General features: G+C 35.7%; 1 protein-coding gene across 1 annotated transcript in view; it reads right to left on the bottom strand.

Moving 5' to 3' along the window:
• Dhc16F (Dynein heavy chain at 16F) overlaps nucleotides 1-16,384 on the bottom strand; it is a 1,052,459-nt gene that overhangs the window by 114,104 nt on the left and 921,971 nt on the right. Inside the window, exon 61 of the mRNA XM_068227815.1 lies at nucleotides 3,679-3,849. Coding sequence (XP_068083916.1) covers nucleotides 3,679-3,849 — 171 coding nt within the window. The remainder of the gene's footprint in view (nucleotides 1-3,678; nucleotides 3,850-16,384) is intronic.

Raw genomic sequence — 16,384 nt, 5'->3', positions numbered from 1 at the left:
AATTTTTGTCTATCCCTTGAAAATTCCTATATTAAACTGTGTATTATCCTTTGGTTACGAGAGTCCTATCACTGACACATCTGTTATTACGAGCGATTAAGCACTCACGATTTTTCCGTTATCGATATTTATGCACTCCAGCGATTATGTTGCATGCAATCGACCAGCTTCGGTATCATTTCCTTGCTATGTCCTCTAGCGAGTTCTCTCATCGACATTTGAAGGCATCGTCGAAGTCAATTAGTAATACCCATCAACCAATGTTCCATAAAGAAAATTCAAAATGAAAGTGAATAAACGTTTTTGTAATAAATGCATAAATAACGTGGTCGACAGCAGTTCTTAACTCATGAAAAATAAAGGCTGAAGTAAACAATCTCTTAATTTTAATGTTATATACTGAAATAAAGTAAGAATGTGATACACCTCAAGACATGAGTGATTTCAGATGATAGTTCATACTTTCTCGCGTCTAGTTCAATTTCGAAAGGCTATTCCCAAATTTTTAGCGAGGATGTTATAATTTCTGTACATGCGTTTGAAATATGTTTTCATGATACATGTACAGTTAGGTTAGGTGACACCTTTTGAAGAAGAAAACTGAAATGTTTGCCAAAGAAGCCTCGGGAGTAATACCGTATTTCTTCAAATCCAAGACAACGTTATTTTCTTAGAATCTCATGTGAAAAAAAAGGGTTGTCTCGCATTCACGGCCTAACAGTAATGAACACCACTGGCAACTACTGCAGTAACCACGCCGCTTCTTGCCCCCCTCCCCCTCGCATGCGCACACACACAAAACTCGTTGACAACAAACAACTGTCTCATTATTACACATCGCTAGGCATGGCCAGGGCATGGCAACAGGTTGTACAGTGCCTCTGTGTAACGTCACTGGATCTCGAGAAATAGTGAAGAGAGAATGACATTCTATTAGCCTCTGCAAAAACATTTCTCAAATCTGTAGAATGGCATCAAAACATGTGAGCCTTAGAATTATTAGAAAGGCCACGGCTACTCAGTGGCAGAGTTATAACGCATCTACTGTACCTGACTCTTAGCAAAATTAAGTTTTATAGACAGCAGGAATATTTTCATGATGGACAGTCGTATTGTGAAGATACTTAGGACAGGTAACAGGTATAGCCAGCAAATTTTCAAAGGGTTCTCATTGATATTATGATGCCAATTTTAAGTTAATGATTATTAAACATTCGGAAATGTAGAATAATTGTGCAGCCACAATAAAATAGGCCTCACTAAAGCCAATATTCGGCGTTAGCGTGAAGACAAAGATAGCTAATAAATGTGTACTGAACAAAAAATGCATTCAGTTCTCCGCAATAAGGATGCTTTAAAGAAGTCAAAGATGAAATCGTGAGGTATGTGCACGAATAACGCAAGGGTGGAATGGGCATGTCACGGTGCAATAAACTCGTTTGTTGACCTTCAACGTCCACGATTAGGCCTATACATCGCTAGCCGCTGAAGTTGGCCGAACCCGGCAAGCGAGACGTGCATATTAGCGGTAGCCGGTTATATCTGATGTTGAGTAAAAGTAACAGTTTTATAGACGCAAAAATATTTTCCCCGATGGATCGTTGTATTGTAGAGACGCATGGAATAGATATTGCTGGCAAATTTTCACCGGGGTCTCTTCGGTATTATGATGCCAATTTTAAGTTAACCATCATTAAACTTGTGGAAATAAAGAATAATTGTGCAGCCGCAAAAAAATACGGCATAACGAAAGCTAATGTTCAGCGTCTAAAAATAGTATAGAAATGCGTACTGTACAACAAAGGCATTCATATGATTTTACAAAGGACATTTTAAGCCTGATTAAAATTTTTTGTAGGAAAAAGTGTGGGTCATGTTAGATTTGGAGAAATACGGTATTATATTTTTTCAGAATGAAATTAAACACACACTTTCATGCAGTATCAGATTTCAACAAATAACAAACAAGTAAACCGTAACGTGGATATCATCTGCGGAAATGCAAGTTTTGAACAAACTGATTGATGTTTCATTATCAATTGTAATGTGTATGGGGGTTTCCCTGACTTTCATACAAAAATTGGATATAACGACAATCGGCAATAGTGAATAAATTTTTCGCTGTTATGAATTCTCACTATACCGGACTTCTACTGTATTTCATTAAATGACAGGACATACATTTAAATTTTGTTTTAAAATAAGTTCAAGCAAATATGCAATATTTCACTGACAAAATAGTTCAGTATTTGTATTGATGATCGCTGCTCTTCATATTCACATATTGTACTGTTGGTGTCCAGATGATAACAAACAGTAGAGGGTAGTCGAGAAAATAGAAATTATAATAAGCTGATTACAGTACTGTATTCAGATTATTTGTAGTCCCAAGTTTCTGGCATACTTTGTCCTTTGCACCTTGATCATTCAGCTTTTAAGGGTAGTAATCATTTCTGTTAGCTTGTAGGGAAAAACGTTCATATAAGTATTTAGTTTTAACTATTTTTCTGTTGTTTCATTTAACGTAATTTGGATACATCTAAGTGCAATTTAGAACTGTAGTATAGTTATTACAAAAATATCTTGTTTGCTCCATTACTTAGTTCTCCATTATTGTGCAATCCTTGCATATTAGAGGAAAATCTCTCTAGGAATTTAGTTCTAACTATATTTGTAATTTTTCAGTTAACTAGTTGTAACTGTTGTGATTAGGACAGGCTTAAGACAGGTTTAGAATTGTAGTGTACCTATTTAATTAGATAGTATCTTGCTTTGTATGTATTTCCAACCCTTGTCTTGTTTCTCTATGGGGTTGGGTATAAAATGTGATAAATCTTTGTAGTGAGATTTTAGACCAGATGCCTTTCCCGACATCAACCTCATCAGAGGAGTTAATGAGACAAAATGAAGGATGTAATATATGATGGAAGGAAGAGGGTAAAACCTAGTGCCAGCACAGAGCCCACTCCTGTCGAATAGCACCAAGTGGTCTGCTCAAGTTTTTCAACGCCCTCTCCGATGGATGAATCACCATCAACAACATCATAGGCCCTCACTCCATATGAATACTGTGGAATTGAATCCAGCTTTTGGCACGCAACCTAGTGATTATGAAATGTATATCACCACCTCTCCTACCCTGCTGGCCAACATTTTGATGGTGAAATTTTTCAACCAACAGTACTGGAACCGGCTACCCATGGTCAGACCATATAAACTTGTTGCCTTATAGATCATGGCCACCTGGCAGGCTAGGTTCTTTCTTTTCAATGAAAACAATGGAAAGCAAATCCAGGTACCAAATGACCTGTCTTTAGCCTCAGGTAACCTTGCCTCTTCTAGATAGGTGTGCTAAGAATACCCAGGAAAGCTATTATTTACTTAACAACCTTGAGCAAGATTATAACATGTCTCTCATTAGTTTGTAGAACTTACCATTTTTTGTTCGGAATATATGCAAGATTCTATTTTTTAATTTGTTTGTAAAAGAAACAATAGGGTTTAAGATAATGTAAGAGTAAATTATATTACAGCATGTGATTACTGAGAATTCTAATATTATATATAAATATATAAAAACTAATTTCTAACTGGTTTTCTGAAGATTTTCTAAGGTACACCAATACTCACATTATGCCTCAAATATTTGCTTCTTCCAAACATAATGAAATTACTTACCCATAACAGTGCTGGTAAAATTTCATCTGAAACTATCTTTCCTTGGATTCTTTTAATAACCACGCCAGCAAACTCATTAACTATGTCATCACTGGATTTGCCCTCTGTTCCAGATGACTGCCGAGGTTGGATTTCCATTATGGTCACAATTACCGCTTGTGTTTCTTTTGACTGCAGAACAGAGAATCCTTAATTACAATGATGATAATTATATTTTCTGAAACATATTACTTCCATTTTCCACTCCTTTGAGACAATATTATTCAGACAAAGTACTGGTAAGAAATATATTTTAATCTCTAAGACTGCAATGTTCCTGAAAGAAGCGTACTATAATCATATACTCACTAATAATGGAAAAATTAGACATATATATATATAGGTAATCCAAACTTCATATTTATCTTGTATTATGTATACAAAATTTCAAAATAGGTTCAATTTATTTTTTGTTTGTTTGTGACAATATCGTAGGGAAACAGTTTAACAGTAGTTTTTGAAACTTGGTACCAGTACTTAAGTCCAGGTATAGCTGGTGTGTGCATTAGACTATTATTACCCTATTAGTATACAGTGGCATAGCAATATTAAGGAGGCTAAAACAGGAAATGTCAAATTTCTCAATTAATAATGTTGTTGTCGTTTGAGTCATCAGTCCATGGACTGGTTTGATGCAGCTTTCCATGCTATCCTATCCTGTACTAACCTTTTCATTTCTGTGTAATGACTACATCCTACATCCACCCTAATCTGTTTGTCCTATTCATACCTTGGCCTAGCCCTTCACATTCTTATCAGAAAGAACAAGTCTTGATGTCTTGAGATGTGTTTTATCATTCTATCTCCTCTTCTGGTAAAATTTTGCCAAATCATTCTCCTCTCCCCAATTTGATTCATTATCTCTTCATTCATGATCCTATCCAACCACTTCACCTTCAGCATTATTCTGTAATGTCACATTTCAAAAGCATCTACTCTTTCTGAGCTAGTTATTGTCTGTGTTTAACTTCCATGGAATTCCATGCTTCAGAAGAAAGTTTTCAAAAACTTCTTGCTAATTTGTATATCAATATTTAAAGTGAGCAAATTTCTTTGGATAAGATGTTGTATTCACAAAAACGCACACAAAATGCTGTCAGTTGTGTACACGTTTTTTTTTTAGAAGTTATTTACACATATTCTGTACACACGCATTAATGAACTGCCATCGTGAACAAACACTTGACTGCAAAGATTAGGAAGAAGACTGCAATACTTACATGTCAACCAACTATCAACCCAACAAAGTTTACTTGACATCAAACACTCGGCTAACATGACTTCCACAAGTCTCGTTAAGACAACTCCACTCTACTCTCAAAACTGCCTCTTTATGTATGCTGCCTGGCCAGGCTTCTAGAACTCATAAATTCAAGAGTCTCCAATAGCCTATTTACAATGTAAGGAAGTTCCTTCACAATACTAGACACACACTGCGTTGTCTGGACTTATTACAACCGACCGACTGATCAATCAATCAATCTTGATCTGCATTTAGAGCAGTTGGCCAGGTTGCAGATTACCTATCTGTTATTTTCCTAGCCTTTTCTTAAATGATTTCAAAGAAATTGGAAATTTACTGAACATTTCCCTTGGTAAGTTATTCCAATCCCTAACTCCCCTTCCTATACATGAATATTTGCTCCAGTTTGTCCTCTTGAATTCCAACTTTATCTTCATAATGTGATCTTCCCTACTTTTAAATATGCCATTCAAACTTATTTGTCTACTAATTTCATTCCATGCCATCCCTCCGCTGACAGCTCGGAACATACCACTTACAAGTAACTAATCTCATATCTGTTCTGTATTGAAGACAACAATAAGTAAAATTCTTTCAAGAATAAAATTTACTGTGTCCACCTATTCAATACAATTATATTCTGTAGTGATTAAATCCTACATGAATTACATATATTAATTAGGTACATGTTTCGCCCTAGTTTTAGGCATCTTCAGCCTAATAATAATCTTAAGGTCAAGTCCTTAAACCAATTAAACATTAGAACTTAAAACTAAATACAATGGTCTTATGCTTTAAAATTATTTTACAAAAAGTTGTGCTTTACACTTTGGACAATTTCTAGTCATTGTATGATAATTTTAATTGCTTCCCTGTCACAAATTCTGGGTTTTAATTAATGTACACATTTTAAATCTATGTAAATATCACCTAAAGCACAACTTTTTGTAAAATATTTTTAAAGTATAAGACCATTGTATTTAGTTTTAAAATCTAATGTTTAATTGGTTTAAGGACTTGACCTTAAGATTATTATTAGGCTGAAGATGCCCAATATTAGGGCAAAACATGTACCTAATTAGTATATGTAATTCATGTAGGCTTTAATCACTACAGAATATAATTGTACTGAATAGGTGGACACAGTAAATTTTATTCTTGAAATAATTTTACATACCACTTAGTCGAGCAGCTCGTCTTCTTTCTCCCAATCCTTCCCAGCCCAAACTTTGCAACATTTTTGTAATGCTACTCTTTTGTCGGAAATCACCTAGAACAAATCAAGCTGCTTTTCTTTGGATTTTTTCCAGTTCTTGAATCAGGTAATCCTGGTGAGGGTCCCATACACTGGAACCATACTCTAGTTACGATCTTACCAGAGATTTATATGCCATTTCCTTTACAGCCTTACTACAACCCCTAAACACCCTCATAACCATGTGCAGAGATCTGTACCCTTTATTTACAATTCCATTTATGTGTTTATCCCAATGAAGATCTTTCCTTATATTAACAGCTAGATACTTACAAAGATCCCCAAAAGGAACTTTCACCCCATCAACGCAGTAATTAAAACTGAGAGGCCTTTTCCTATTTGTGAGACTCACAATTTGACTTTTAACCCCGTTTATCAACATACCATTGCCTGCTGTCCATCTCGCAACATTATCGAGGTCATGTTACAGTTGCTCACAATCTTGTAACTTATTTATTACTCTATACAGAATAGCATCATCCGCAAAAAGCCTTACCTCTGATTCCACTTGTTTACTCATATCTATATATATAAAATTGAATGGTGGTATGTTTGAAGCTAATAGACTCAAAAACTACTGGACCGATTTTGCTGAAATTTTCACAGTTTGTTCTTATTACATCTGAGAGAGATTATGAAGTGATTTGAACGAAATCTGATTGGTAGTTCGGCACTAAGGGGTGAAAAATAAAATAGGGGAAGATAAGCAAATCGCAAGACAAGTCCGATCAGCGGGTTGTCTACCCACCAGTATGTGAAGATTATGATGTGTTCCTTAAAACTTATTTCTGCTTTTATCTGGAAAAATTACTGTAGGGGCAAGAAACCCCTAGCACCCCTAAAGGAAGGGGGTGAAACTTAAAACTCCTAAACTGACGATGTTAGTGACGAATTCATAGTCTTTGGGGTAGCTGACACACTGAATGCTGTTTAAGTCAAAGTTCGTTCCCAATCGGTATGGTAAACATATTATGACTTACTGTTTGGGAAAGAAAACTGTAGGGTAAGACACACATACAGGCGGGATCGTACAACTGAAGATGTTACAGACGTTAAATTTTGTATTTGGAATCTTCTTTGAAAATAAACAAATATTTTAATTTTTGGAAAATCCATCAACTATATTATCGGTATTAAATGATAATAAAATTATTGAAATGGTCAGGAAAAACAATATGACTACGACACGAATATCAGGATGAGTTATCTGACCAATTTATAAGGAATGCTGTGGAGCAGTGCATGGGTCCACTAGTCATTTATATATATAAGAAAACATAAAGGTCCAATAATACTGCCTTGAGGAATTCCCCTCTTAATTATTACAGGGTCAGATAAGGCTTCACCTACTCTAATTCTCTGAGATCTATTTTCTAGAAAAATAACAACCTATTCAGTCACTCTTTTGCCTAGTCCAATTGCACTCAGTTTTGCTAGTAGTCTCCCATGATCCACCATATCAAATGCTTTAGACAGGTCAATCGCAATACAGTCCATTTGACCTCCAGAATCCAAGATATCTGCTATATCTTGCTGGAATCCTACAAGTTGAGCGTCAGCGGAATAACCTTTCCTAAAACCGAACAGCCTTCTATCGAACCAGTTATTAATTTCACAAACATGTCTAATATAATCAGAATGAATGCCTTCCCAAAGCTTACATACAATGTATGTCAAACTTACTGGCCTGTATATTTTCAGTTTTACGTCTATCACCCTTTCCTTTATACACAGGGGCTACTATAGCAACTCTCCATTCATTTGGTATAGCTCCTTCAAGCAAACAATAATCAAATAAGTACTTCAGATATGGTACTATATCCCAACCCACTGTATTTAGTATATCCCCAGAAATCTTATCAATTCCAGCTGCTTTTCTAGTTTTCAACTTTTGTATCTTATTGTAAATGTCATTGTTATCATATGTAAATTTTAATACTTCTTGAGCATTGGTCTCCTCCTCTATCTGGACATTATCCTTGTAACCAACAATCTTTACGTACTGCTGACTGAAAACTTCTGCCTTTTGAAGATCCTCACATACACACTCCCCTTGTTCATTAATCATTCCTGGAATGTCCTTCTTGGAACCTGTTTCTGTCTTAAAGTACCTATATATACCCTTCCATTTTTTACTAAAATTTGTATGACTGCCAATTATGCTTGCCATCATATTATCCTTAGCTGCCTTGTTTGCTAGATTCAACTACAACAAAAACAGCTTCATGATCCCTAATACCATCTATTACTTCAGTTTCTCTCAGAACTCATCTGGTTTTTTTACCAGCACCACATCCAGGAAATTTTTCCCTCTAGTTAGTTCCATCACTTTCTGAATCAGCCGTCCTTCCCATATTAACTTATTTGTCATTTGTTGATCATGCTTCCTGTCGTTCACATTTCCTTCTTAATTGACATCTGGTAAATTCAAATCTCCCGCTACAATCACATTTCTTTCCATGTCATTTCCCACATAGCTGATTATCTATCAAATAATTCTGAATCTGTGTCAACACTACCCTTTCCCGGTCTGTTCACTCCAAAGATATCAAGTTTCCTATTATCTTTAGAAATGAGCCTTACACCTAGAATTTCATGTTTTTCATCTTTTAACTTTTTCGTAGCTTACAAATTCTTCTTTCACCAGAATGAATACTCCCCCTCCCTGCATTTCTATCCTATCTCGACGATACACACTCCAGTTCCGTGAGAAAATTTCTGCATCCATTATATCATTTCTCAGCCATGATTCAACTCTTATTACAATTCTGGTAACTATATATTTATTTAATTACTTAATTCTATTCCTTTCTTTTTTACAATACTTCTACAGTTTAAAACTAACATTTTTATGTCATCCCTACTTGATTTCCATTTCCCCGTTCCCTTATCACCGCTCCCTAGGTCACCCCGTTTCCATGAATGTACCTCACTATTACCCTTCCAAACAAATTTCCTAACTTATACGCATCACTGCGGTTTAAGTGAAGGTCATCTGGGTGCAGATCCCTATCTCCTATCCATGCATTAGGATCTAACCCAGTTTCCCACATACACACTCCATAGTCTCATTTAAATCCCCAACCACTCTCCAGTCAGTATCCCTCCTACACAGTATTCCGCTGATAACAATCTCAGCTTCCTAAACTTCATCCGTGCTGCATTTACCAGATCCCACACATCTCTTGAAGTTCTTTTTAAATCGTGTGTGTTGCACAATATTGCAGTGGATTATACATCATATATACAAGTAATTGTATATATGCAGATACTAGCAAGATACCCGTGCTTCGCTATGGTATTGTATCATTACGTTACATTAGCGGCCGTAAATGTCATGGAAACAGTGGACAAATATGGCGCACAATAGCTTCAGGTAATGTGCAAGTACACAGAGTAGAGATCTAGTAAATCGATATTGTCCGGCCGCAAGGAAAAAGAATCTCAAGATTAAATAATGATGGACTAAAAAATTTGAATGAAATCGATTCTTGACTACCTTGAGAAGAAAGAGTTACGAGTTGAAGAGGAGCAGCACGACTTACGGAAGGATATAAAAGGGTCAACGCAACGTTAAATACTAAAGTATTAATATACAAACAGCAGTGAAGATTACATCTGCAAAAATATCGGCAGAAAAGGCGTAGATTTGAAGGAAATATTTGTTACTGTAACACCTAAACTCAGAAGCGAAAGGAAACTTCAGCCGAGTTATACATTGCCGAAATTAGTATTATAGCGGCAAATCCTTGCTAAGGAAGGCATAATTTGTTGTTTCCGGGAGGGAGACAATATCTGTTTAAGCGAAAGAAATAGCAAGAAGTAGGCCGAATTAGAGAAATCTCTAAATTTAAAAAAAAAGAATATTTTCGACCAATATGAGATTCTGAAAAACAAATATTATGTATTGAATAGCCTACTATTCACCAGTATACCATGAATTCTACTATGTATTTGTTCTTTTATGATTGCATGAGAACTGGTGACAAGATGGACTCAGCTTAAACAGATGGAAATGGTCGCTCAAGACGAAATAGCTCAAGCCAAGATCCCCAGCTGGAGCCGCAGATGACGTAATCTTTGGATCGCAGAGGCTGCCTACTCCAAGATGCCACAGACCAGGAGAGATCCAGCAGCAAAATCCCGTTAGGAGATAAGTATTATAAGTTGCATCGTAATGAATTTGAGATCAACTGATGAAAAATATTTATATGTGTGCAGGTGTGCTAGAAGTAAGAGATGTAGTGCCAATGAAAGGATATGTGAATATAAATGCCAATTATTAGCCGATGAAATGTGCCAATTTATGCTATATAACTATGGTGCTAATGTGATAATTTTAAGGTTAATGGAGACTAGATCTGATTGAGCATTTGTGCATGTTTAGTACCAATCCATACGTGTAGACCGTGAAACGTTTAACCAGTTGGGGTTGTAGAAAATGCAGGCGAGATATGAGACGTAACCTAAAACTTCAGGTCAATATGTGTTGCAATCATGGCCAGTACGATAATTGTATTATAAGGAAATGTTTGAAATATTACGAAGTTGCAGTGTATGAGAGAATAATCAGGTTATTAAGTATTGCTACCGTAACACAGAGGTTATTTAAGTGGAATTGAATGAAGATATTTTTAAATATGGAGGTATATATATATGAAGGAAATGGAATGTTAATGTGGCAAGTTGTAATTAGAGTGAGGAGATATGTTTCTGTTCGTTGCTTGAGAATGGGATAGATGATTGAATTGCGAATTCCTGTGTTACATATTATATTTATATTTGGATTAGCACTGCAAGTGGAGGATTTAGGCCATGTTAAGTTGAATGTATGTCTCGAGCCAAGCATAATGTGTCTCGTAGTAACTTTCAGCGGAAGATATTGATAGGTTACATGTTTGTTATACATTACGTAATATATATATTCAGGAATAGAATGGAGTCTCGCATATTTACATATTTGAAGGTCAGCGCGTTAACGCTAATATGAAGTACGGTTTACTTTGACAAAGCCTTGGCACAGCGAAGAGATATTTGAGAATATGTAAATATATTGGCACATGATTAGGAATGCAGGGCACGATTTTCGCAGGTTAGACTGACGTACTATCATATCTATGGCACTCTGTAGTAAGATTATTTGGTTTATTTTGTACATATGGTGATGTACTGTTTTAATTTATTAATTTTGGGTTATGATAGGAATATTAATAACTGCATGGGTGTTTTGAACCCAGATTTAAACATGGTAATGCTTATCTCGTAACGTGATGAGTCACAAACAAGAATCCAAACATGTATCCAAGTAAATTTGGTCAAACAGACCGAAAAGAAAGATGAAACCTAAATGATGCCCCAAAGAAAATCCCAAACAATATTAAAAGGAAGAAATTCCACTCCTCCTTGGATTAATAAAGTTTTGATCCCTATTTTGCCCCTTGTATCAATTTAAACATGGAAGATATGGTATATTTTTGAAACTTAACAAAAATGTAAGCAAATATGATGATAACTTAAAGATTTTTCAAATATGTTTATCTCGGAAGTCAAGCATTTGAGAATGATATTTGTAATTTCACATGATTTTCCTTTCTTTATTGCCGATGGATGCATATTATTCAATTTTATAATACATTAGCATGCTAATAAACTAGATATAGTTTTGATTTCGCGTTTCTATTCCTTAAGTAACTTGTAGTACATAGTAGTATGATAATATACGGATCTATTGAATTAATTTATGCTAAATACTAAGTGATGATCAGATAATTTCTTTCACGTATGGATATGGAATGACTGGTTCAACGGACGGATACTCTTCAACGGAATCTACGATTTGTCTAAAGCATATGGGAATATAATGAACCAAATTTACCCTGAGAAGCGAATATGCACCATGTTGTTGTAGCTTGTGTTCAAAAATAATATCTCAGTTCAGAGTCTAGGTATGATTGTCGACCCGATGCTTAAAATTTTGTGGCCGGAGCAATATTTAAACAGGTGTATATTCAGTTAATGCTCCAACGCGGCATAATAGAGGAAGTCACCGCGGGAACATTAATAAACGAAAGGTGCATTAAATTTGGTCGCCCAACGTGGCGCAACAACATAAGACAGAGGCATCGGGAAAGGTTGCAAAAATTAACAGGTGCAGTATTATACTGAAATTTATAATTAAATGCTTAATGTTTTATATATAATCCTCTGAAATTGGCAATCTGACTCATTTTCTGAGAGATTACGGTGAAATTCTTCCCATTTTTCAATCTTTCTTTCCAGCAATCGATTTCGTACTTCCCGGGCTAGGTCCAGGTATACCACCCGGTCAGTTGGGTCCCTACATCTTTGCCATCTTTTCCTGTAAGCATTTTTAATATGGATCAAATCCTTGAGGAGATCCGGCGTGCTGTCGTCTTGGGTGCCTTGGTGGTACTGAACCCGCGGCCGGACTGCATTCGTGGTCATTACCCGGCCAGGACCCATTTCCAGTGCGGTCCGCACATTTTTACGACAGTCTAGAACATTATTATTATTAGGGAGGGTGATATTAGTTGAATTTAGGTTGTTATTATTATTATTATTATTATTATTATTATTATTATTATTATTATTGTTGTTGTTGTTGTTGTTGTTGTTGTTGTTGTTGTTGTTGTTGTTGTTGTTGTTGTTCTGGATCCCACAGCAAGATGCAAGACCGCTACTTGGTGGTAAATTACATCTGCCGCCATTGTCATTACTGACAATGAGACCAGTACCATTGTTGCACGTAGACAAGTATGCAGGATTTCTGGCGATACGAATGATATACTTCCGTGCATTACTGACCTTATTATAGATGTGAACAATTGCACGGTCAATATCATTCCTATAGTTTATTCCAAATGTGTTTAAATTTTTATTTATATGCTAGGAGAATCTACTGTAATCTAACTAAGCTCTCCAAAGGAAATATGGCTCTGGAAAACGAACCCAGGAAAGATAAAAAATGATCAGTTTATGATCTGAATAAGTACATTATGAACAGTAAAATTAATTGGTCTCAACCACTTTTTCACCCCACCGACGTTAATTTGATTTAACCCCCCCACCCAAGAATAAAGAAGGTGTGTTTATTTAGCTTTAAAGGAGATTCCGGGCCGATGACCTTCAATGTTAGGCCCCTTTAACAACAAGCATCATCATCATCAAAGAAGATTCCAAATACCAATGTTCATGCCTGTTACCTTCAGTTTTGAGAAATGAGTATCCCCATAAAAATAATTCACTTCCTTTCACACACACCCCCGTCCAAAGTGAACTTTCCAGCAAAAAAAAAACTTGTTTCCTTAATAGTAAAAGATCTTCTAAATACCAATTATGAAGACTCCAACATCTTCAGTTTTTGAGATATGTGTCCTCATAAAAGGAATTCAACTCTTTTGCACCCCCGCCTCCCAAGACGATTTCCCCCCAAAAACCAATTTCCACGTCTGTAACAACTTTAGTTTTTATTAGATGTACGTATCCACATATGATTAATTCAATTAATTTTTCAATTCTTTCACCTCCGCCCCCTTCATGAATTTTCCGAAAATACGTGTTTCTTTACTTTTAAAGCAGATTCCAAAACCAATATTCATGTCTGAAAAATCTTTCGTTCTTGAGATTATAGTATCTTCATACAAATATTTCAACTAATTTTTCAATTTCCCTCCCCCCCTTTAAGTGGATTTCCGAAAACAAAAACTACGTATTTATTTATTTTAAAGTAGATTTCAAATACCAAATTTCACATCTGTAACATCTTCAATTTTTGAGATATCAGTATCCAAATTAAAATAATTCAACCCCCCACCCAAGTGGTTTCTCCAAAAACAGAAAATACATGTTTCTTTATTTGTAATAGAGATAAAAAATACCTTTTTTCACTTCTGTAACATGTTACTTTTTTGAGATATACTGTAGAAATGCTCATTTTAAAATTTCACCCACTTTTTAGTTCCTCTTAAGTGGAGTTTCCAAAAACAAATCACCTATGTTTCTTTACTTTTATAGGAGATTCCAAATACCAATTTTTATTTCTGTAACATTTTACATTTCTGAGATACACTGTAGTTATAATCTTTCTAAAAATTCACCCCAGTTTGTCACTCCTGTTTAACTCCCATTAATTGGATTTTCCAAAAACAAAAAAAATATGTGTTTTTTGTTTTTAAATGAGATCTCAAATACCAATTTTCAGGTGTGTAATATCTTCAGTTTCTGAGATATAAGTATCCTTATTAGAGGCATTCAACCCCTTTTTCACCCTTTTCACCCCTCATATTGGTTTTTCTGAAAACAAAAAAAATACGTATTTTTTATTTTAAAGGAGATTCTAAATATCAATTTTTACATCTGTAAACATTTAAAGTTTTGAGATATAGATACACTCATTTTAACAATTCACTCCCCTTTTCACCCCCTATTAATTGGATTTTCCAAAACAAAAAGATACGTGTTTCTTTATTTTTAAAGGAGATCCCAAGTACAAATTTTGAGGTCTGTAATATCTTCAGTTTCTGAGATATAAGTACCAGTATCCTGATTAATAGCATTCAACCCCTTTTTCACCCTTTTTCACCCCTCCTATTGGGATTTTCTGGAAAAAAAAAAATGCTTTTCCTTATTTTTGAAGAAGTTTCTAAATACCAATTTTTACATCTGTAAACTTTTAAAGTTTTGAGATATAGATACACTCATTTTAAAATTTCAACCCCATTTTCACCCCCTTAGCGACGGAATATCCAAAAATCCTCTCTTAGCGAGCACCTACATCTTAATATGAATTCATCCCTAAAATCTTATTTCTTTATATCCGGTAGTTTTGGCTCGGCGATGTGTCTGTCTGTCGGTCGGTCGGTCGGTCAGGACAAGTTACTTTATACATATATAGATTATGCCATACACTGTACGTATACCAACTACACACGAGCTCCACAACATGATCACCACCTAACTAGAACTAATAGTGAAGACAACCACTTTAAGTTTGCACTACACAGGGTAATGCTCATACATTATGATTATTATGATTATTATTATTATTATTAGTATCATTATGTAAATGTCCGGCTCCATGGCTAAGGCCTTTGCTCACAGGAGTCCCGGGTTCGATTCCCGGCAGGGTTGGGAATTTTAACTGTCATTGGTTAATTTCGCTGGCACAGGGGCTGGGTGTATGTATCGTCTTCATCATCATTTCATCCTCATCATGACGCGCAGGTCGCCTAAGAGCGTCAAATCAAAAGACTTCTACCTGGCGAGCCAAACATGTCCTCGGACACTACCAGTACTAAAAGCCATATGCTATTCATCATTATGTAAATGAAACTCCTGTAGCACCCAAGTAGCTTCCACAGCTTTCTGGACTCCCCAATACATTTACATTTAATTCACTGTTTTGGAACAGAACTAACAAAAGAAAATTGATTTGGCACCAGTGTACTTGATGATATACAATATGAAATAAGTATGAGAATAAATTATCCTCCAGGGTGGGGTCATATGCTGAAGATATCACTACTTGCTTTCCTAACCTGACGACTTGGTGAACTGAAAGTAAAGGCATTAGGAAGGTTGTATTCTTGTCTGAAATGACACACTGTCCATTAAAATATATACATATACTGTACCAGGAATGCCTATGGCCTGGCATATCATTTTAATTCATTGTTTATTAAAGAACTGCTCAGCTTTAGCATCGGAAACAGCCGTACAGATGAAAGTTCTCGACTCCGCTGCTTGCTGTAGGAGTGAGAGAGACAGCACGAGCGGAGAATAGGCCGAGTGATGTAATCACCACATGTTCACAGTCTGGAAATATTTTCATAACTTTTAAATGGCTTAAGTTACAGAAAAATGAGTTACACCAGCGTGAAGCCTGCATTTTGAAATGTTAATAGCCGAAATTTGAAATCAATCCATACTGTAACTTCAAAGATATTAAGATAGAAAGTTCGCCATACGAGACCACTTTTCCATCGCTTGGAGCAACGAGCCAGCCCACAACGGGTATATAAGGTCAATGACTCGCCATGTACACTCTATCGTCACCATAAGACCTACCCGTGTCAGTGGGACATAAAACAAATTCTAAAAATTAATCATCATCATCATCATCTTCTTCTACAAATACTGCAACTGTGAGC

Source organism: Anabrus simplex, chromosome 5, assembly GCF_040414725.1.
Source record: "Anabrus simplex isolate iqAnaSimp1 chromosome 5, ASM4041472v1, whole genome shotgun sequence".
In the NCBI taxonomy this organism is placed as follows: Eukaryota; Metazoa; Arthropoda; class Insecta; order Orthoptera; family Tettigoniidae; genus Anabrus; species Anabrus simplex.
The sequence above is the reverse complement of the archived record's forward strand: the minus strand, read 5'-3'. Positions and strand labels throughout refer to the sequence as shown.